Source organism: Opisthorchis viverrini (assembly GCF_000715545.1).
Source record: "Opisthorchis viverrini unplaced genomic scaffold opera_v5_416, whole genome shotgun sequence".
Classification (NCBI taxonomy): Eukaryota; Metazoa; Platyhelminthes; class Trematoda; order Opisthorchiida; family Opisthorchiidae; genus Opisthorchis; species Opisthorchis viverrini.
The window spans coordinates 205,865-228,337 of record NW_008752078.1 but is presented as its reverse complement, the minus strand read 5'-3'; the positions used below and the strand labels follow the sequence as shown (position 1 = coordinate 228,337).

Here is a 22,473-nt window from a genome sequence, read left to right as displayed (position 1 = left end):
ACAAAACCGATCTAATTTAATGGACAGACAGTTCCATTAGCAACTTTGTAATCGTTTGACGACTGAAATGTGTGAAGTGCTGTGCAAATTTTACAAACCCCAGGCCGTGAAATGTATTTGATCAATCAGAGGTTGTCACAAAGATTGGTTGATGATTAATGGATACAATGCTTCGAAGAAGCTCATGCCTGACGCGGAAAACCGTTTCACTTCACGTTTTCCCCACACCGGAGTGAGTTTGCCTCAGAGAGATAAAACATGTGAGGATTCGCTGTCCACTAAACACTTATTAGTTTTTGCTAACCTTATTTCCCCTTAAGGAAGCATCACCTGAACTATACGCACTCACAGACTGAACAATTGGTGACAGATGATTCGTTGAGCTGCAACAGGGCGAAGTATTGTGACACTCTTCACCAGGGTACACAAGACCAACTGAAGATGTCATATGTGTCAGAACTAACCAAAGGACCATGCCTGATCACTACTTATACGGAAAAGCGCAATCCTACACTTCGGGAATATCAATGAAATCGTCACCCAAGGTGTACTTCTTGGTTTAAGTTGAAAGGTATAGTTGTTTAAATGCTCAATCCACTTGATGTGTTTGAAGACTGAGTGTCGTCGCACAGAACATAGCAAGGTAAACTGATGATATTTTGTTTGAATTTTTAACGAGTCAACTGATTTCTATGACACCCAACTTCAGTTCTAAGCATTAGCTACAAACAATGAAATTCCATACGCTTGGTAGCAGTGTTAGCCCGGGTTCACCTTTATTCTCACAGAATGACGTATCTTACTATCAAAACTATCCATCTGTTTGAACATAGTTTTTAAATATCAGCTACAGAGATGTGCTATGAGTTATGACAACTAGACGTGAATATCCATCTACAGGTGATGACCAAGTGCAAAGCATTTACTAAAATCCATGCAGCAGAGCACAAGGGTTGAATATCGTCTGATCTCTTTCAAACATGATTTCAAATTACACCTAAATGGCGGCAACTCAACCAATGTGGTCCTCCTCTGCCCAACAGAACGACCTCAGTGTTGTGGTAGGTTTATCGGCACAACAGGAAGTCTCGCCATTTTTTTTGAAAGTTTTTAGTTGTGCTAAGCAACTGTTCCACAGTGAGGATTACCTCGCTTCTAAACTGAGGGAAAAACATCCAGACTCAGTAAGGAATGGATTGGTACAGCAGTCATTCCATATAAAGCATGAACATCGGAGTTTATTCGAAGACTGTTGAACACAGCCAACATTCGAGTAGCTTTTCAGAGGGGAAAAAAGCTACACACAGTTTTGGTGCAATTGAAAGATGCCCTGCCGGCTGAAAGGACTAGGGATTGTGTGTATAAAATTAACTGCAACAATTGCGCTAAGGTTTGTATACGACAAACTGCCAGGGAATTGCACACCAGAATTGGTGAGCATAAAAGAAGGATTAACAAACCACCAAGGAATGCAGAAGAATACCAAACGCTGGTCAAAGACTCAGCGATGGCGGTACACGCCTTAGACACGCGACATAGAATAGATCTGGAGAATGTGGAAGTTTTAAGACGGGGACTGCGATGCACACCATAGCGGCTGATAGCCGAGGCGGTGGAAATTACTGAGCATCACAGGGTGAATAGAATCGAGGGTGTAGAGCTAGCGAGCGTATGGAAAGCGGTCTTAGATAAGACGAGTTGATACGTGACGGTGTGGTTGTCAATCCACTTAGGATCATCAGAAAAAACCGGGGGTTGGGGGTGGAAACCCCAACCGACTAAAGGTCACAGCATACCTCTTACACAACTATCTTAGCACTAGCTCACCCACACAGACTGACAGAANACGTTCAAACGACGTTCAAGAGGAAGCATCAAATGAACCGAACCAGAAGAACTAGACCCTAGACTGGACCCAAACACATGTAGGTTTCTTCACCGATCCAACACTTGTTCAAACACTCTAACACACTAAAATCCCTAGGCCGACATTCAACAGAGATTTAGCTTGACTTAGCTGATTGGTTCTCCTTCCGCCTTGAATCTCGACCAACCTCAGAACCTAGTCACTTGGCCTGACGAAGCTTTTGTGTCAAAAGCGAAACGTTACCCAGTAATAAATGTACCGATTGTCACCAAACCTTTTCGAAAACAAAAACATCTCATTCATGCCAGTGAGATAAGACTTTCAGACACTTGATCTAACTAGGTGGGTTGCATCCAGTACAATTCGATTGCGACGGTCCGGGTGAACCGGAAGCTTTCCTGTTGAATATTTTCGAACGGGGACTACGGTACCTGATATGGCCCTGTCACGCATCCAGTAGTGGCCATGTTGTGATCCTCTAAGCGTAGTTCCCTTAACCTGCTCCTCATCAGAGTGGACCATTCGACGCCGGTGGACTACCCGTGTCCGTCTGGGCGCTGGAATCACTCCTTATTTCTTCTTTCAAGTGGTGGACGGAAACGACAGACCGCTTTGTTTAACATACGTTTTATAGGCCATTTACTCATTGACTAAAGGACTGCTTTCTCTGTCACGTGCCTGAATGAGTGAAGTTACCAGCGTGGACTTCAATAAACAAACAACGTGGTACATAATTAGTTGTGATCGGCCTCACCAAGCAAGACACATTCGACGAGTGTTTGGAATTCAGCTAAACCGCTGACAGTGTTCTTAGAAACTCAGGCGGTGCTGGTAGCCTCGAGATGAAAAGAACATCAGGTCGTCACACACAAATGGCATAACATTTGAACTCCCATACCCGTTTTTTTATTGTTTCCCACTCTGTTTTTAATTTTAAGAATAAGGTGTAGGAAAAACCATTGAAAATTCCATATTCTGCAACGGTTAGTCTTTTAATAAGCTTCCTTTCAAAAAAATTCGGAATTTTACTGCAAAAACTAATTTACTTATGACGCCAATCGCATTTCTATGTGTGATATCTAAGTTTTTCGCTATCTGTTTCTAAAAATGGAGTTGTAAATTTACGTGGAGATTTAAGTAAACTGATCAGACGCGTTCTAGAATCTCTGAAACTCCAGTGTGCTGTTAACTAATAAAGCCTTCCAGGAGACTGTTCACAAGCATGCGATATTTGCGACCCCGAAAAGAACTTAAGCAGTAGGACTCACCAGAATGAACCTTTTCAACAATCAATCCCAGTAGGAATGGAGCTAATGCCAACACATTTTTGTAATACATCCCTTTTGTGAAAGACGACAAAGCACGTGAAACGCTGTTGCTGTTCCGGTATAAGTAAGTCAAAGAGTTTCTGGGAGCCTGATCTTTGGATACATGGCACAGAAATAATATGTACACATTTCAGAACGCATAATCATCAATTTTCTGCAATACAACAAATCAGAAAATGGTAAACTCTACAATCCGGTATGTATTCATTTTATATAGCATTGGTTGTACTCAACCTGTCTATCTTACACTCAGCTCTCTCCACTATCCAATCAAATTTTGAATAATATCGCCCAGCTTGTAAAACGATGCACCTAATGCTAACGATAAATCTAACCACAAATCAAATAATTCCGATTGAATTATAAACTTTTTGGTGCTTGAAAATAATTGCATAAATTAAAAGCATTAACGTCTTTTAGGTATTATTTTCCGATCCAAACAACCTACAAATAGTTAGCCTGAGCTGGATGGACGCAGTTGTAACACTATTGAATAAAAATTCACAGGTGTACTCTTGAAGAGAACGTTTTCCCGAAATGAGAGAGGAGCAATCTAGTGTACCAGTTAGACGCATCCCAGGAGATAGGCTCTCTTGAGTTACATGTCTTGCTTGTAGTTGTGTAGGGTTTTGTTCTGCTCAGCTAGATGCGAACTAAACAGGCGAGTTATTTTGCTAAGGCTTGTGAAGTGCCTCCGTAGGAGCGCAAACAGCGATACCAAGGTGGAAGCTGGAATAGACTAGTACACGGATGTAGCTTACCAAATACGCCGGATGACATACCTACATTAGACAGAGTATAAAAACACCACTTATGTTTCATCCCAAAGTTACCTCAGCATAAACCGTTCAAAACTATTCAGGCTGTTTTTTTTAAATTACTCAACAGTACTTCTTACATAAGCAAGATAAACAGCTGCTATTTAACTGCTATTTCACTACCTCTGTCTTACCGCATTTTAAACATTTCCATCTTGAGAGAAATAATATTGAATGAAAAGTGGTGTTGGTGTAACGGTGATACTACTGACAGGGGGGCATGCGAGTAGCATGTTTTCTCGTAAATCCGCTTCACGTCTATTAAAAAGTGAGATCTATTACGGAATTTGTGAAGTCGCTCCGTAACATTTGCTGCATTTGAGGTAAGAGTCAATGAATATCCAGCAAAGTTAAAGAAGACGCGTTCAAGGATATGATGGATATTTAGTTTTTATAAACAAGATGTATATGAGTTTTGCTCCCGTGTCCAATAATCTGTAACTGTTCAGTTGGTGTTTTCTAGTAAATAACTCTGCAGCAAAGAGCTTAATCCTTTCATTGGTATTGCGTGGAGCGCCCATAGACGAGAGACGCACCTTAATTACTGTTTCCGGACTCTGCTATTACCCATCCGAAGGCACGGAATCCCGGTTTATCTATCACGGATTCCAATGCAATACTATGCAGTAGAAAGCTGAAATCTTCCATTCGGCGACTTTGCCCCATCGCGCTTTTTCTTACCAAAAGAAACTCGAGGAATGAAACACTTCTCGAGGATCGAAGATATCACCGCTGAAAGGATAACGTGTCAAGACATGGATTGTTGCTTCAATTCTGAGAAATGCGAAGACTAACTCAGAGACGTCAGGCAGTCCTCAAAATTATAGAAATCGTTACATTACAGGCATGGAGACCACAAAAACAAGTGATATTAGCTTATCTGTAGAACCGAGACTGACGTGCGGCTTACCTCTTCGTGAGCATACCGAGGTAGATTGCATGTATACTCCTGGGGAAAGTTTTGGCGTGGCAAATCGAAGCTCCGAAATTTTGGTATGCAAATCAACAGATCGCCTTTCCGTGTTCTCCGAAGCCGATCACGCACCTGCACTTCTACTCGAATAACATCAGGCAAAAATGTACGTCTAGATACAAACTTGCGGGCAAATTACGGAGTTCTAGATTTCCCGCAGCTTCTTGGACAAGAGAAAAATCCTTGTCCAATGCAAACTAGGTACAACAATGCTTTTTATTGTGAATTTTATTTCATTCGTTGACAACATCGTTTCAAGGGGAATAAATCACAGTTGCATCTGCTGTTTACTTATAACAACTTTTCTGCAAGGTTCTGAGGGTCAGTGATTAGTTGTGACCTGTTCCACCAAGCACTTCCCCCAAAATCTGGGTAGAGCCGCGTCTCTCTTTCGGTTGAGTATTCCTGAGCAAACACAGATTTATGACTGAAAAATCTGGTAGCATTTTTGTACCCAAAACCCCAGGTATAGACTGACTCACTCCAACAGTGGTAATGTTCACGAATTCGAGCCTCTCTTTTGTGTTCTTCAACATATTCTCTGTAGATTATGACGAAACAAAAATCAGCTGTCGATGTTACCTCAACACAAATTTCTGATGAAATATGCTGAGTTCAAAAGTTTCAAATTTGGAGTGAACTGTTAAACATTGCGAAAGGAAGGGTCTTTACAAAAACGTTTTGCAGCTGGTGAAATGCAGTGGTGTGTTTTGCTAAATGTCTGTACGTGGAAATCGGAGGTGTTGAGTTGAGGTGAGGACGGTGTGTTCGTAAAGAACGTGTAAACACGATGTTTTACAGCTAAAATATAAGAGAAGTTGAAGGCGGGGGGGGGTTTGAATAGCTGTGAATGCGATACACATCTATACGACAAGGCAGAATCTGATAAATTCTTTCAGTTGTTTCCAATAGGGTTCCGTTTCACTGAACAGCTAATACATGTGGAGGTTTTCTCAAAATTCTCAAGCGTGGGTTTTCATAGTAGCGAAATGTCGAATGATGCGGTGACGTCAATAACATTTCCTGTTTTCTTGATAATAAGCTCTGTACTTCCACTCTCTTGGCGGCTTTGAGTAGTAACTGGCATAAAGACTTTCTATTTTGTACTGAATTAGCTGATATCACCTTGTATTACCTGCTCAAAACTACACATTTTCTGACCTTTTGTTTTGTACTTTAAGGGGAAAATACGATTTTTGCAATAAAAGGCAAATTTTACGTGCTGAATTGGGCCACACAAATGTTGAATTTCTTCAGGGAGGCAAGGCTGAACGAAATCGTAAACTGTCGACAAAAAAAACAGCAGAAATTACAAACGCGTGCTCTATTTTTTTACTGGTAGAATCCAAACGTGTTCGCCACTCTTCAATATTCAAATGGTGTAACCTAAAAGCAAGGTGTGCGGTACATCCCAAAAGGATATCACCCTGTATTTATTACCGGAGGAAAGAACTTATACTGAGATGGATCAAAGTGAGCGTTGGTGCGTAACAAAAGGGTATATTGCTCCCAAATCAAGGTCGCCGTCAGGAAATTCACACCTCGGGGTATCCTACCCTTCGTTTTTTTGAAGTTGTAAATGAGTATCTGGAGGTTATATCACTTTATTTAAATCTACGAAAATCTCTATGAAACCAGTGGCATTTCGTACATTAGCCGTCGACTTGGCTCAAGGTCCTAGGCAGCATAATGCCGGCTTCTTTAAATCAGCCCAGAGAAGTGGCCAGGCTTGAGCAATAGTACATACGCCAGCCATTTCTTCTCCGAGCACTGAGTTCTTAGCGTTTCGGCAGGTACTGTCTACAGTCAGTATACTACCCGTAGAAGGAAAGCTGTCATCAAACATCGCGGTCAGTGCCTAAACATCCAGACTGTCTACACTCCTTCGGCACGGATGTGATAGTATCTGAAAACTCACGTCAAATCTCCGCAATAACGATCACTGGCTTTTCAATCAATTTGATATCTGGAACGATATGGCGGTCGATGAATCGCCGTTGGGAAATGACATAATAAATTTGAATCCCGTGCAGTGTCAAGTCTAAAATTGCGAAAACTTTCATAATTATTCCTCATACAATATACTCAGCGAAGCAAGTATGTCATTCCGCAAATATCTTTGGTACAGCCTGGAGGAATAGAAACATTTTCCCTAAAAGAGAGGTTCGTTTGATTAGTACAGAAGCATCTGTTCTTCCCTAGGATCAGGAGTTATATCCATGTGGGAAGAAAAACATTCCTTTCAAACCGACTTCTCACCATCAAAAACGTAGGACCTACAGTTTGGTATGCCATACTTTACGTTCGGAATGTGTAATAACCAGAAATCTGTTGACCAGCAACTCTCTTACATCAGATGCATGGTTCGTATTAACCACGATCAATAAAAAACCGTACAACCCTAGAAAACAGCCTATACACTTATTTGTGAATCAATTTGGTTTTCACGAAAGACTCGAGTGAATCACTCGTTTATGATGTTCCTTAACTGAATGTGCTTCACAAAGGCCGCCCCACGTTCCTGTTCGTTATGAAAATACACTGAGATATCTCGAATATATTGTACTGAATGAAATATGAGGCGGCCTGTGTGCAGCACATTCAGTTCAGGAACATCATAAACAAGAAAAATTCTCCGGTTAAAACCAAATTGATTTGCAAATGAGTGTATTTGCTCAATTTGGGTTCAAGTAGAACATAAGGTTGACGGAAACTCGAGGACCGCGCCCACCTGATGAGTCTCAAGAACGGCAAAACCGGTCGTGGGCTGTCGAACAGTTTTCAGCCAACTTGTGAGTAGTTTCCTTTATAGAGAAAGCGGATTACTCTTTCGTGCATCCTTTATTCAGTGAAACAGAGAGCCATTATCTCACTATCGGCGTGGTTAGTAAATAATGTTTTGCGGAAACAGGGGGACTGTGCCTACCTGATGGCAAAACCGGTCACGAGCTGTCGAAGATTTTTCAGCAAGCTTGAGCGTGATAACCTCTATGAAAAGCATGCTGCGGCCTTATTATATTTCGCTCCCAAGACTGTAGGATTGCTAGAAAGCCGGGTCGAATCAATTTACGTCAAGGAGGTTAAATTCTCAAAAAGATATATTTAAGATTTAAGAAAAATCATCCAAAAAGCATGGCAAAGAAAGCAAATTCAAGGAGAGAAAAGGGCGTTTTAGAAAACTTAAAGTATTTGGCTAGATGCATACTCTTGGGCATGACTAGCCAGAAGAAAGAACACTACAGGAAATGGAATGGTTTTACCTTGTTTCGAAATAAGTAGTCTGAGGAAATTTACGGTGTATTGAGGCCGAAGAATACTACTTTCATGAAGTTTCAAAAGGAGTAAACTGTTTTCCGAGCAAACTCTCTTGGAGCGTTTCATACTTTCCTTTCGATCACACCATCTCAGGTTTTGAGATGTTGTCAAGGCTCGCCTACGACTCACCGTACTTGTACTGAAATTTACGAATACCGATTAAATATTTGTGACGCAGTCACATGCCAACAAATGCGCTCGGCAAATTTAATCAAGATTCTCAACTGTGTTTGATTTTAAAAAATCCACTTTCTAGTTGAAATGATGACAAGAAGAAACCTAAACATATTTTCCGCTCGGGCAATTCTTTCAACCAAGAGTAATGTGTGACGTTCGTCTTTGTTTAGTGAGCCGATGGCCAGATATCTCCACATGACAATTTTTCAGTTTACGACCTAGTGTCAGGATTTAATCGACTTTGAGGCAGAGTTTCAACCAGATGAACCCAAAAGCAACGAAAACGACAGTTAGCTGTCGCCAAAAATTTCATCCAATTTGGAAGCACTGTCGCAGTGTGTTCAGCCATTCAGTAAAAATATAAGGCGAGTATGATTATTGTAAATGATGAAAATGTATTTGAGTCTGTCCCCCAAACGGCATAGTGATTTGCACATAAGCGTTTAACCTACGTTTCACTTGCTGTTTTGGGGTGAACTAAGATTTCCACAGAGTTTAAAAATACTTTTACCTAACGGGCTCCGAAAATAACAAAAAAACGGGCAATGAATTGCTGAGAAATGTTTATCAACTCTAAGTTGATTTCTTGTCGAGGAAAACTACCGCAAAGCAATCTGTGGTTGACTTTGCGAGAAATACCTCATAGCCTACAGTCCTGCGTAGGCATAGCGTTTCCACCAAAAAGGATCCGAGGTGCCATGGACTAGACTGAACGCAGTTCAAGGTTATGCCAAAGAATATTTTTTGCTAATATACACTCATTTGCAAAAAAAAGGGCGAAACCGGTTGTGAACTGTCGACGGATTTTCAGCAACCTTATGAGTAGTACGTTAGAAAGATAATATTTTTGCTCTCTATTCGCAAGCAAGTGTGTACTTTATAAATTCTGGTCGGGAACAGTGTCAAGGTGGCCAAATCAGGTTGCGAACAATCGATGGTTGTTCAGAATTGTTTCATTTCTGTGTTACTACAAATCGCCCATGTAACATCTACGACTGAAGCAAGAAAAATAACGGATATTGCAACATACGCCTTCTATCGGCTGTAATGCGAGAGATAGGAGAAACACAATGCTTAGCAGCCCAAATGCATTTCCTATTCCGCTTGCAAAGTTCACTCCCTTGGTATGCATGTAATGAAACCGTTTGATACATTCTTCTTACGTTGAATGCCAGATCTGCTGAAAAAAAGATGAGGTTTTCAAATTTACTCAGCCCAGTTTATGTGGACACAGCATGTAACGGCGCAAATTTTAACATGTGCCCAAATCTGGAGAAGGATATTGCTGTTCCAGACGACTGGAAAATCTCTCATGGAGCAGTGGTTGAAAATGCGATAGGAATTCTATCCAACAGCATTCTAGGCTGAAACGAATATTTTGCGATAAAAGGTACATTTCCTGAAATAGACAACGGTTACCAGGTGGACGATTCAGCTATCAGTCTCTGTGGGCTATTGTCTCCATGGCGTCATGTGGCACATTGACGTTTTTATATCCTTCCATACAGGAGCCTATGGACTGAATGGGGCGGGTAGGCATGCAGGTTTGAAAAAGTTTGGCGCGATTAAGAGATTTCCACGGAACTATGAGGATCAAAAGTAGGGGACAAAATTATTTCCCGGTTCATAGGAGTCTTCCTAGTTAATTATGACATTTGGTGGTAGTTGGAAACCCTAGTCAGTTCGGTTTGCTTGAGTTCACATACTTGCTGTATGCAGCCTAAACTGAACACTTCCAGCTAGCCTGCTGTGATTCTGTTCAAAGTGGACCACTTGACTAGTTGTTTTTTTTTTCAAGAACACGGACCCGTTTTTCGAGTAAGGAGGATGGATTTGTACTGAATATTAGTATATTGATTACTTAGTCAAGACCTTTCTAAATGATTGATGACGTGTTTGGTACAGACAACTCAGATGTGTGGGAAAACACATCTCTTGAAAGTTGCTTATCGATAACCCGTCTTCGATCATTTAACTAATGGTCAGCGTGAGAGCATTGAAACGTAGTTGGACAAAGTGAAACTTCGTCCATTTTGCGCAGGTATCCGACTGACGTGATATCCTTCAGGAATACGCCATCTTCAACAATATGGCACCGTGCAGCTCTCTGAGTCCTACATTGAGGCCAGTCAGTAGAATACAAGGGCTTCAACAGCATCTAAAACATTTTCAACATCTGAAACACTGAAGAATAATGTTATCTTACTTCCAGAGATTTTATTTAAAGTAATTACAAGTAGTTTTGCGGTTCATAGTCACACCACTCTCGCGTGAACGGCCGTGTTCATGTTCTGGCGTAATTATTCCGGTGAGTCCATCCACACCAAGGGGAAGCACTTGACTCAGGTTACGCTCTTACTAGCAGTGCGTATCCAATCCCCGTGCCAGGATTTGAACCCCGGACATCTGACATGCGGTGCGAGCGTGTAACCACTACTCCACTAACGCACGTTGGACGCATCTGAAATGTCACTTCTGAACAGGCAAACGCGTTCACACTTGAGCGATGTGATTGGTGTGCCCGACACATCGAACGACGACCCAGTAACTGTCCTGGTTGTGACGATCGACTGACCCGCCAATCAGGACTTCCCAGTCAGGTAGCGTGACGCACACTGGACAACTTTTTGATTGCTGTTTTGGGGTTTTGCGGGATAGTTATTTTATTCATAGTACCTACTACCCTTGAATTGATGATTCACTTTTGAGCAAGCCTAAATACGTGCGCTGTGTTAGTCTACCAATTCATTCGTTTGAAATAAACGGGGTCATTGGTAATGGGAATGAACGTTTGGCTACACAACAATAGCTACGAGCGAACACAATAGTTCAGTCAATCACATACGGTGACCACCCATTACTGGTCCTTCTTATTTTCCGGCTCTTTCCCGTGATTAACACAAGAAAACAAACTACTCCTCAAGGCGAACTGCGCTCCGAGTAATACACTGAAAGGGTTATTAATTGACTGACACTGGTACAAAGGGCTAATTATACTCAATTCAAGTTTCTTTAGCATTAGGAAAAACAGTGAAGCACGTGATCCAAAGTTTCAGAATCACGGGAAAATTTTGCATGATAGAAGTGGTCTAAATTCCACGATCCGCCAACTACACTCCGCTTTGTTGAAGACAGTGCCCAATGTGTCCAAACACTTGGAGTTGAATCCTTGGGAGCGTCTTAATATTTGCTTTTAGCCGATTTTTTTATGCACTGTCTTTGGTAACAACACAGTTCCCGCTCTTTGAAACTGAATTTCACATTTTACTTTAGTTTTTTTATTACCGCAATCCCTTGGAACTTTCAGACTGTTACACTGTCATTGAACGCGATCACTTTTCGTAACATTCTTTCGGTTGGCAATACCGAAAGAATCTTTCTCTGTACACATGTCGTTTTGCCTCTTGTACGGAATCTAACTAAACGTCTGGTCTCTTGTGGCATAAACACTGACCAGGAAAATCAGTTTCCAGGATCTTGCTAGTAGCAGTTTGCCACTCCAGCTTGTGACAGTGTCAAAATACCGGACCATAGCTCGTAAAAAATAAAACGTCAAGTAGAACATAACGGAAACTCGAGGACTGCGCCTCCCTGATGAGCTCCAGGAGGGGGTGGGCTGTCGAAGAGTTTTCAGCAACCTTATGAGTAGATTCCTTTGGGAAAATATACTGCGATATCTCGAATATCGCGCCAAGTGAAACATGAGACGGCCTGTGTGCAGCACTTTCGGCTGTAGATTATTATATACGAGAGTTTCAGTTGAGTCTCTCGTGAAAATCAAATCGATTTGCAAATGAGTGTATTTCTCGAAGATTTCACACTAGTTTTTGGCACATGTCTTGCTGCTTACTCTATTAGACTTTGACTGAACATCAGTTTCTGCGTACTGTTTCGTTGATTAAAAGCAACCAAGACAACGCTTTCTGTGGATTTTAAATCTTAAACCTGTGACGGTGTTAGAGGGATTTTAAAAAAAAACAAACCAAGACAACGCTTTCTGGGGATTTTAAATCTTAAACCTGTGACGGTGGTAGGGGGATTTCTCAACGATCATAAGCTCATGGATGAAAGCGAACCATTGCTGACTGGGTTGGACCTAACATATGATCCCATGAAGAAACGGTTCGGCAGGGTCTTTCTCCCATCGCAAAAGCTCAGCTGCGCAGCAGACCCGGACTGATTTACTACGCGCATGTAGTTGATTCAGAATGGGTTTGGGCTATTCTTATTGTCTAAGTAGATTCGCTCGTCAACTTAAAATTTTGAGCCCCCATCCATGAAAGTGAAGAATATTCACAAATCTCCCGAACGAGGTTTTTTAAAAAACACCGTACAGCTGTCTCATCCCTCTTAGGAATCATCAGCAATGTGAATTTTACGAAACTCAGACAATTTCTAACCCGTGAACTTCCGGCCAGTGTTAGTAAACCTAACTGTTTGGCCACGAGCGACTGATAAGCTCTCACCTAGACACAGTGCCACTCATCCTTCAATCAAGGAAGGCACACCACGTGGTCACGTATTGAGGATTGCGTTCACCCAGTGGCTGAAATTTCGAGGGTTTGAAACCCTGCGTTTTGCGAGATGCATAATGCAGATGAAATCGTCTTTTCAGCATAGATCGCTTTCAACGGCGGGACAAAATCTTCATTAAATAAGCCATCTTTTGTAAATACCCTTAACCCATTGTGGCCATAAAAGCAAGTGCTGCAAAAGATATCAAAAACTGTATGCTGTCCTGGGTGAAGACCAGTTGCAGCGCACATTACATTTCATCCTAGTGAAATAATCTAGTGGTCTCTGAAGAGCAGGCAGCTATGATGAAGGAAACAACACCAAGATTATTAATAATTAACTCAAAAATAGAAGTAATTTACATGACAAGTAAAGCTTTTTCTTAAAAAGTCATCCGAACAGTTAGTTAATATGCGCCCTCCTTTTTAATGACCCCATTTTGAAAGTCCGGATGTCCTTATATCATGTCCGCATTGGAGTTAGCCTTGTTGCTGATCGGCCACTCATACCAGGACGGTTTACTCGTCAACTAATAGGCTGAGGCAGTAAATCCAAGGCTATCTAAAGGATCGTCCGAAGCGCACTTCTTACAACTAGGAATAGGGGTCAAAATCTATACGGTGCTTCTTCGCTTTCCGAATTGATTGTGCGTACAGGATGATAAAAACCAGTCTCCCTAATTAGCAGCTCCTTGTTTTAGATGCCTGACAAGAAAGGATCTCATGTTTGTGTCACTGATTCCAGCTTAGTTTGATGAAGTAATGACACCAGCTTTCAGGTTTTGTTCGAGGCCGTGTTTCGAGGTCGTCATTATCTGGAGGCATATTGGAAAAGAGTTCTAGTCGTGTTCTTCGGAGTCTTGGCGCTAGAGAAAGGATGAAACTTGGTCCCGTGTAAACTTGTGTTCTCATGAGTTTCTTTGAAATAGTGATAAAAACTGTATGTTGCTTCTCTACTTTCTGGATTGATTGAGCGTACAGAATGATTGCTTGATCAGAAAATTCTCTTTCTACGGATAATAAAACCAGTCTCCCTAATAAGCAACTTCTTGTATGAGATGTCTGACAAGAAAGGATATCATGTTTGTGTCACTGACTCCAGGTTTGTGTGATCAATGTTTCCAAGTCTCGTTGGTTAGGTGGATTTCTCACAAAAAGGGCAGTCTCTCATGTGACGCTATCGAACCGATCTTTTGGGGCCGGGCACTCCTAAGGGAACGTGAAATAGGCACGTTTTGGAACAAAACGCTGTCGAAGTTGAGTTCGGATCTGAAAATATGAGTGGTGATTATTCTATCAGATCACTCCGCTGAAGGTTTCCTTTGTCCAGCTCATGCCAGCTCGCTTTTACTTTTAAACTACCTTTGGCGGTTAACGTCAAATTAAGCCCATTTTGTGTCATGACCGAGTGTTTTACCTAGGCTGTGGTGCGTTTTCTGATTGCACAATCGAATATCTCATCCTCAAAAATTAGGAATGTGTGCACCAGCAAATTATTCGCCACATAGGAAAAGTCGATTGCTGGACAAGGTTCCGAGACTTAGTCGAGAATAAAAGGTAGACTTGGAAAAATCCACATTTAAGGCAATAAACGTTTGTTGGCACGTCTAAGGCTTATCTTCCAGATCACTGGCATAACTGCGGCATCGAAACCTAAACAGTTTGTTTTGAGGGCTCGGAAATGCTGACTGATGCATTTCGCTCTGCCTAGTACCTGTTTGGTTCGACGCTATGACCAACTCCTAATGAAACAAACCAGCTAGTGACACGAGACGGAAACTCCTAAGAAGCTGGATGGAGTGGTTGACCACAGGATGTTACAACTTGACTAGATTTATTAAATAAATCAAATTCAAAAAACATATATACTCAAATCTCCGGGGAATCCTGCTATCATGTTCACGGTCAAGGCAGTTTTGATGATTAGTATATACATGTGCGTCCTGAGGAGATAGATGATAGTTTTTTTTGCAAAAATTTCAGAATATTTCAGGATTCGTGACTACTTGGGAAGGGAATAATTCCCCGTTAATTGAGTTTCTAGCAGGTTTTCAGGATTACGCGCGATTTTTTGGTCTATAAACTGTAAGTCTGTTTTATTGCGAATGAATTGATTCAAATACCGTCATAGAGGAGATGATCTCGGTTGGCATATTGAGTGGGGAATGCAGGACTAGAGAGACAGAACTTTGTTCCACACTCATATAGCTCACGTTTCGTGGCACACAAAACCGCGAAAATGGAGCTGAGAAAGCGTTGTTACAACATAGTAGTGAAAAGGATCACGTACAAGCTTTTGAAACATATGTATTATATATAGACGTAATACACTACTAATAAGGTTTCTGACGATTCTTCTGCAGCCGACGACTGGTTTCGCCCTTTTTTGAGCTCATCAAATAAGCTCAGTCACCGAGTTTTCCCCGAGTTGATGTTCTGCCTGAACCCTAATTGCGCGAAATCGGTGAAATACACTCACTTGCAAAACAGTCTAAACGTGAATCATCGAAATCCGGGGCAAACCCCAACAATTGCGATATTTGAGTTGAGAAACGAGAACGAATCCAACCATGAGAGTCCATCAAGACAACGAGCGAAATGATGTGTCACTAAAAAAGCCTAAAATGCGACTTGTGAACAAACTAAACAATGGAAACCCTTTGGATCCAGTAGAATGTGAATCCGGTCAAATGAAGCAACATCGTGGTTCACTGTTTCGCAGAAACTGTACCAGTTTATTCGAGGTCGTCCGTTACTTCAATCCGTTTTATGAACTGGCGCATGATATTTGCTGTCACAGGGACACTGTGCCAAAGTTTGAATAAATTTTTTAGGAGAAATCAGTAATCATCAGAGCGCTGTTCGTTTTATACTACTCAGCTCTGATCAACGGCGGTGGAGAATGAAACTCCTGTTTTGAACGGTTTTGCCTCTGTAAACCTATGCCACCTTTCAAAGTCAAACCAGAATGTCGTGATGAAATAGTGACACTAGCTTTCAGGTTTTATTCGAGACGCGTTTCGAGGTCACCATTATCTGGAGGCATATTGGAAAAGAGATCGAGTCGTGTCCCTTGAGGTTTTGGCGCTGGAGGACTAACTCTAAGCTCTGTTTCGAAGAGATGAAACTTGGCCCCGCGTTAACTTGTGTTTTTTGAGGTTTTTTGAATGCCAGAGTTATACCCAAACGGTATCTCCGAGTGACGCGTGATACCAGAATCTCTGGGATGGCAAGACAAAGTCGAAGCTGAGTTTCCATTCGGTACAAATTCACAAAATATACAAACATCAACAGTAGATACTCGTCCACAGCAATTGGTCCACTTGGGCTCCAAAAGTACAAACCAAATGAGCAAACGGACTTCCACGTGAGACGGTCACAGAGGCATGAGGTCAGCCACGAATTGGCTAGATGACCTCAAGGATAAATAAGTGAAGTGGTGGGGACAAACAAACGCCAGTTCATACACACGCACCAAACACAAAAGTGGAGCGGGAGTTACCAATGGGGACAGAAGAAACGTGGGGAATTTCAAATGACAGGGTACTGGACGATACATCTTCCAACGACGGTATCTCAGCGCTGACATAGGCCATTACTGCCAGTAGGTAGATGATATTTTCCGTATAACTAAACCAAAAATTGAATGAACACTTCACGAGTTCTCACTGTTTGATAAAGTGTACAACCACTAGGAAAAAATAATCGGTGATTATCGATGATCTTCCAAACCACTTGTCAGATTGGCAATGTTTGTAAGATGTCATCAACTTGACAATACAACAGCTCCGTCAGTTTTATTCATTTGAGACAGAAACCAGTCCTCGTTAGATGCCTAGCGTCAAATCATAGAGATGGATTCTCAGCCCCATGTTTGTGGGGAACACCTGATCTCTTGCGTTGCATGGATCGAGGCAACGATTACCTCAAGAAGTTTTTCCAAGAAAATCCTTGGTCCCCTTAGGTCGAAGACCAACTGCAACTGGGATTTTAACAAATGGTCTTAAGGGTCTCATGTGAGCTACCTTTCACTTTGTGTATGTGATATTTTCTTCAAAAGTCGTTCAATACTTCTGCTAATAGCAAGAACAAGCAAACAGTGTTGAGCATATCATGGTTGTTTCCTTTCTTCGGGTGCGCCTACTACGCCGTCCACGCTGATGTTTCGATCCGTCAGGGTGCATCCCCCCATCGGTTAGCATCAAACTACACACTTGTCTGGTAATAGCATGGGATCACTTAGTAGCCCATTTATTTTCCCCTCCTAATCAACACAAGCCATAGGGTGGATGTGAATGCTCTCTTGAGCTGCTCACCACCCGTCCAAATGTATACTCACGTGTCCTGCAAAAAGCTGAATCGATTTCTATCAAGCCAAGACTCCAAGGCTTGGAAAACAGACAAGACTAGTCAAGGCTTTCCTGCCTAATTGGCCAAACGTTCAAGACCACGCTAATGGACCACAAGACCAAACATCACCAGAAGCATGGCAAAAGTGTTCAGGCACTCATGTACACAAATACCTGAGTGGGACCCGATGGATTCTTTTGTTCCTAATTTTCACTCATTTCGTGTGTCTCATTTTTGCATATATCACAAGAAATAAACCACTGATATTAAGGTCTTAATGATAATCGGTGTGGCTGTAGAGACCAAGAGTTAACTGGGCACTCATGTACACAAATACCTGAGTGGGACCCGATGGATTCTTTTGTTCCTAATTTTCACTCATTTCGTGTGTCTCATTTTTGCATATATCACAAGAAATAAACCACTGATATTAAGGTCTTAATGATAATCGGTGTGGCTGTAGAGACCATGAGTTAACTGTATTTATTTATTTGTTTATTTATTTATTTATTTATTTATTTATTTATTTATTTATTTAGATCTCATAGTTTCATCCCCACATCCTTTCTTTATAGCTTGATAAACAGCAAGTTCCAGCTAGTTGAGACAAAAGTTCAACACGGTATGTGTGGTCACTTCGGCTGTGAGACTGACAGAATTGAGTTGGGGAGAGATACTTTACTTCACAGGTCTGGTGGAGTTTTATCATAGGTGGCTTCCCAACCAAACCTAAGGAAACCTAGTGTTTCACAAGTCACATATTCTTGAAATGTTTGCCGTGACTACAGAACCAACAGAAAAACGGTATGTTACGTCTAAATTTAATCCCGTCTCATCCTATGTACTGGTTTGCTGCTGATACCAACTTAGAACGAAAGAAAGCATGGTGTATATGTGATGATCTCTCCTCTCAGAGGGCTTCAAGAGAAAAGCGTTGGCATTTTATATAAGCCTAGAAGTCGCTGTCAACGAATTTGTTAGACCTATTCAAAAGGATCGATCGATTAAGGACCCCAATTCATTCTATTTTCTAGAAAGTAAAATACATAGGCCGTCAGACTAGCCTGCAATCTAACTACTACCGGACACAAGTCAAACCTGTTGTGTATTCAGGATCACTGTGCTAAACTTTACATGTGCAGTATGGGATAACAGGCCTTCGCACGAAAGGGACACTTCCAATGTTGAGTAGAGCTGACCTAGAAGTCCTGAACAAAAGACAAGTACCTACCAGGGTATGCTTGATTCTTAAGGGCTAAGTGATATATATGGCCTATTAGAGCACGTCCTCAGATATTTTAGACTATGGTAACCTTTGGGCAGCCGGTTCCGGAACTCAATGAATTTTCCCCGTATTCTAACGCTAATAATTATACAGAGGGTTGACAGCAAATCAGAATGCTATTGACCCGACCTTGGGTGCCTAACAAATGCACACGGATAGGCTGAGCACAACACCTAATCGCTAATCAAAATCAGAGAGCAATTTTAAAAAAAAAACTCTTCTCTGCTGAAATGAAAAATTCTGAGACGCTAATTCACCTAATGTCTGAACGGAATGACACTCTCCAATGATTCAAGAACATATCACAAGCCTTCATTAGTAGGCCATTAATGCTCTTGGCAATCACTAAATCAAGGCTATTTTGTTTTTCCAAAATATCAGGTTCTGCTGTTTGGAACAGTGGTACACATTGTTCCAGATTCCCTGCATTTGTAGATTTATTCGTTCTTATCTAACCAAAAGTCCCGCTTTAGAAATTTCCAAACACCTAAGCATGCTTACCTGAAATTTGAGTGTTTTGCATACGCGAGGTTACTTTTGGATGCCCACCCTTCACTCTTGTAACTGCCCTACAGGTAGTTCTCATGAATAGGTAACAATTATGTAAGTGCCTAGTCAGTGTGATCGTAGCTACCGACCCTGTTTAGTCCTATCACTACCGCACAATTTAGAGGGAGAATTGCAGGGCACCGATACCTCTGTCAAGCACTCACTAGCAACTCGCATCTGCCGTTTGGTCATCCCATGTGACCACACTAGGCATTAATTTGATACTCCAAGCAAAATTTATTGGCCCAAACTTTACCTTACCAAGATTGTCCTTCCGAAGCAATTGTTCACAGCATATCATGAGCGGAGTCAATATCTTTCAGCTCACTTAGCCCAGATTTCAAAACTTGAACATGTCCGAGCATCGCCTTGAACCTTCATAAACGATGCTTAAAAATAAGCTATAATGAATTTGTGCTGCAAAGTGGTTTCTTAATTTTCTTACTTACCCTCCATCAAATAAAGGGATTGCGCTTTTACACTTGGCTGTACGCTACTTGCATGATTGACCAGTAGTACACACCCTATACCTACACCCTCCTCAAAATGTCACATGCTTGCCAGTGATGTTTGACTGCCATCAGTTACATTGGCCCGGGCACCGGGTGCTTTGCTTACTTGCATACTCTTCTTGATTCTCAGGTGTCTTGAATCGTAGCTGGGACCAGCTATGAACGCAAAGTGATAGTGTGCAATGAAGCGACCTCATGAGAAAGGGTACACAGGTCAAGACATTCGATCGAATCACACGGCATACAGGCTTTGATAGGCTTTGAGGACCGTGATTTAAAAGCCTAAATAATCTCGCGTAGCACGCTGACTGAAATAAGCGATGAAACAGGCTAATCAAGTAGAGTACTAGGAAAGGGCTTTGTTCTCCACGTGGATATTCATTCCACTCTCGTGTTCACCTCGGCCGTCAAGGATGTACGTTTTTTAAGAAAGTGTTGTAGATAATGAATCCAGTACTTATAACTTACACGAGTTCTCACTCGATAAAATCGTTGGAAGTCCTTAATCCAAAGTTTGATGAATTATCCAACCATCAGATTGCAACATCTGAGGTTCGTTTCACAGGTATGCCACCCAACCAATCACAGGTTTAGTTCGAATCTCGTTTTAAACAGTAGAATTAATCAACGGCATTGTTCTTCTTAAGCTCTTGCATGACTCTGATCAAACGTAACGTGTTATGCTCGGTTCACATTCAATCCAACCTAGCCATACTCACGAAAACCACCAAAATGCTATGACTTCAACGGTTGCGCAATACTGTGCCTACGATTAAGTAAATTTGTCTAAAATCAAAGTAAAACCTACCACTCGATTCAAAGGTTGCAAGAATTTTTAAATGGTAATTTTATCTCACATAATCATGCGGTTCATTTCGTTTTTTTTACATTTTTTCGCAAACTGCCCTGGGCACATTTGGTTTTTTGACAATCTGAGGATTCACACGCATCAAACGGAAACGTATTGTTGGAAAAATAATCATGTGAAACGATATTCCGATCATCTTATGAGAAAATCTCAATACAGCAGACTCTGTTTCAGACAGTGATGCGATAAAAAACAGTGGTGGCAGTTTCGTGACACTGGATCTTCAAATTGTGGAATTATATATAGTAATGACATGCTTCATCGTAGCGCAGATACAAACTCACCGCCGGTTGAGAGCTAAGGTTGACCTATTTAACAAAGAAGAACAGACTACTTTCATAAAGGAAACTACTCACAAGTTTGCTGAAAACTCTTCGACGGCCCACGACCGATTTCGCCCTTCTTTTGGCTCACCAGATAGGCACAGTCCGGTCCAAATTGATTTGCAAATGAGTGTATTTCTCGAAAACAGTCCAATTCGGGTTCAAGTAGAACATACGGTTGACGGGAACCCGGGGAATACGCCTACCTGATGACCCCAAGAAGGGTGAAACCGGCGTGGGCTGCCGAATAGTTTTCAGCAATCATGTGAGTAGTTTACTTCGTGAGATAACGGCACTGATGCAATGGTTTGAACTATCCGTTTATCACGATGTGCAGTAGGACTGGATCAGCGCATTTTGAATATTTCGGATAAGTTGCTGGCCATACTAAGGCTATTTACAGCGCTCACTTGCTTCGCTGATGGCTCGCAAGCAAGGATTAGTCGAAATGCTGTACCACGGGTTTGAAGTATCCGTGTGAATGATCGGCAACGTAAATTGTCTGCTGAATTCATATAGCAAAACAGTCCCTTAACCCGATCTGGCCACTGCGGCCAAGAAGAGGGAAATATGGATTTGTCTGCAATTTAAAAGCGATAAAATCTCGGAGAACGTCAACCATAAATTACGATCCGTATTCAGTCAGCCTTTTTTAGCAGCGCACTTTCCCCTGGACGCGATACCCCCAAGGATCATGTTTCACAGGAACTCCAGAAGTGGTAACGATGTGACCAGGACAGTCCGAATCGCATGCATAATGACTATTGTTCTGATCCATCTATCAAAGCTGAAAATGAACGCGAGCCACTATTTTTATCAGGAAGATCAAACTCCTGAAAGTAACCTCAGAAAGCCCGGAACCTACTGCTCCACCAAAATCTCAACCGGAAAGCCGACAAGCATTCAGGCCAGTCAATCATTCAATCAATTCAGTAAAAGCTGATGAGTGTTCATGCACGCCACAGAAGCACGACCGAATGTGATCAGCGCTCAGGCATTTCATAGAGGCACGATCGATGTTGACGGGTGTTCACTAACGCCTATCAGATAGCCTGGATCAATGTCAGAATGTCCCCTTTAACTTTTGCTCTCGCGCTCACTTGTTCGGAATATAGCTGTTGTGTTCCCTCCTGTGAGTCTTTTTTCAGGCACTGGGCAATAGAGCATGTCAGCAGCAGATACCAAAGATTGGCGAATCAGCAGATATAACAATTGTACTCAGTGGAATTTAGTTAGCTCGTTACAAAGTGAGTTACCCACACTAGTCAATCGTTCAGTCGTGATACTAAGCTATTCAGAATATTAATCACCTTAGGTTGGTGAACGGTAAGTAACAGCATCTGGCATCTGCATGGAAACTAATTTTGTTCCGCTCTCACATTGCTTGGTTGTTTGCTGTTTGCTGAAGTATTCCACATTTGTACTCCGTGCTCCTCTTGCTTCCTTATTTAATGACAAAAAAGCAATTATTTTTCTTCAGTTGGTAATTGAACAGGTGATGGGGATCAGGCAGATATTTATTAGTAGAATTTACATCAGTTCTTCTATGATTTGTAGGAAATATTGAGAGGAGACATGTCAGCTGCATTCGACC

General features: G+C 41.7%; 1 protein-coding gene across 1 annotated transcript; it reads right to left on the bottom strand.

The window, feature by feature from the left end:
- Nucleotides 1–7,587: 7,587 nt before the first annotated feature.
- On the bottom strand, nucleotides 7,588–21,081 carry T265_15285 (hypothetical protein; the record flags this gene model as incomplete). Its single annotated transcript, XM_009177396.1, is given in 6 exon segments — nucleotides 7,588–7,717; nucleotides 8,431–8,440; nucleotides 10,713–10,830; nucleotides 10,838–11,066; nucleotides 12,003–12,298; nucleotides 20,971–21,081. Coding segments are annotated over 6 exon segments (894 nt in total), but the record flags the coding sequence as incomplete, so codon positions are not given.
- Nucleotides 21,082–22,473: the final 1,392 nt, after the last annotated feature.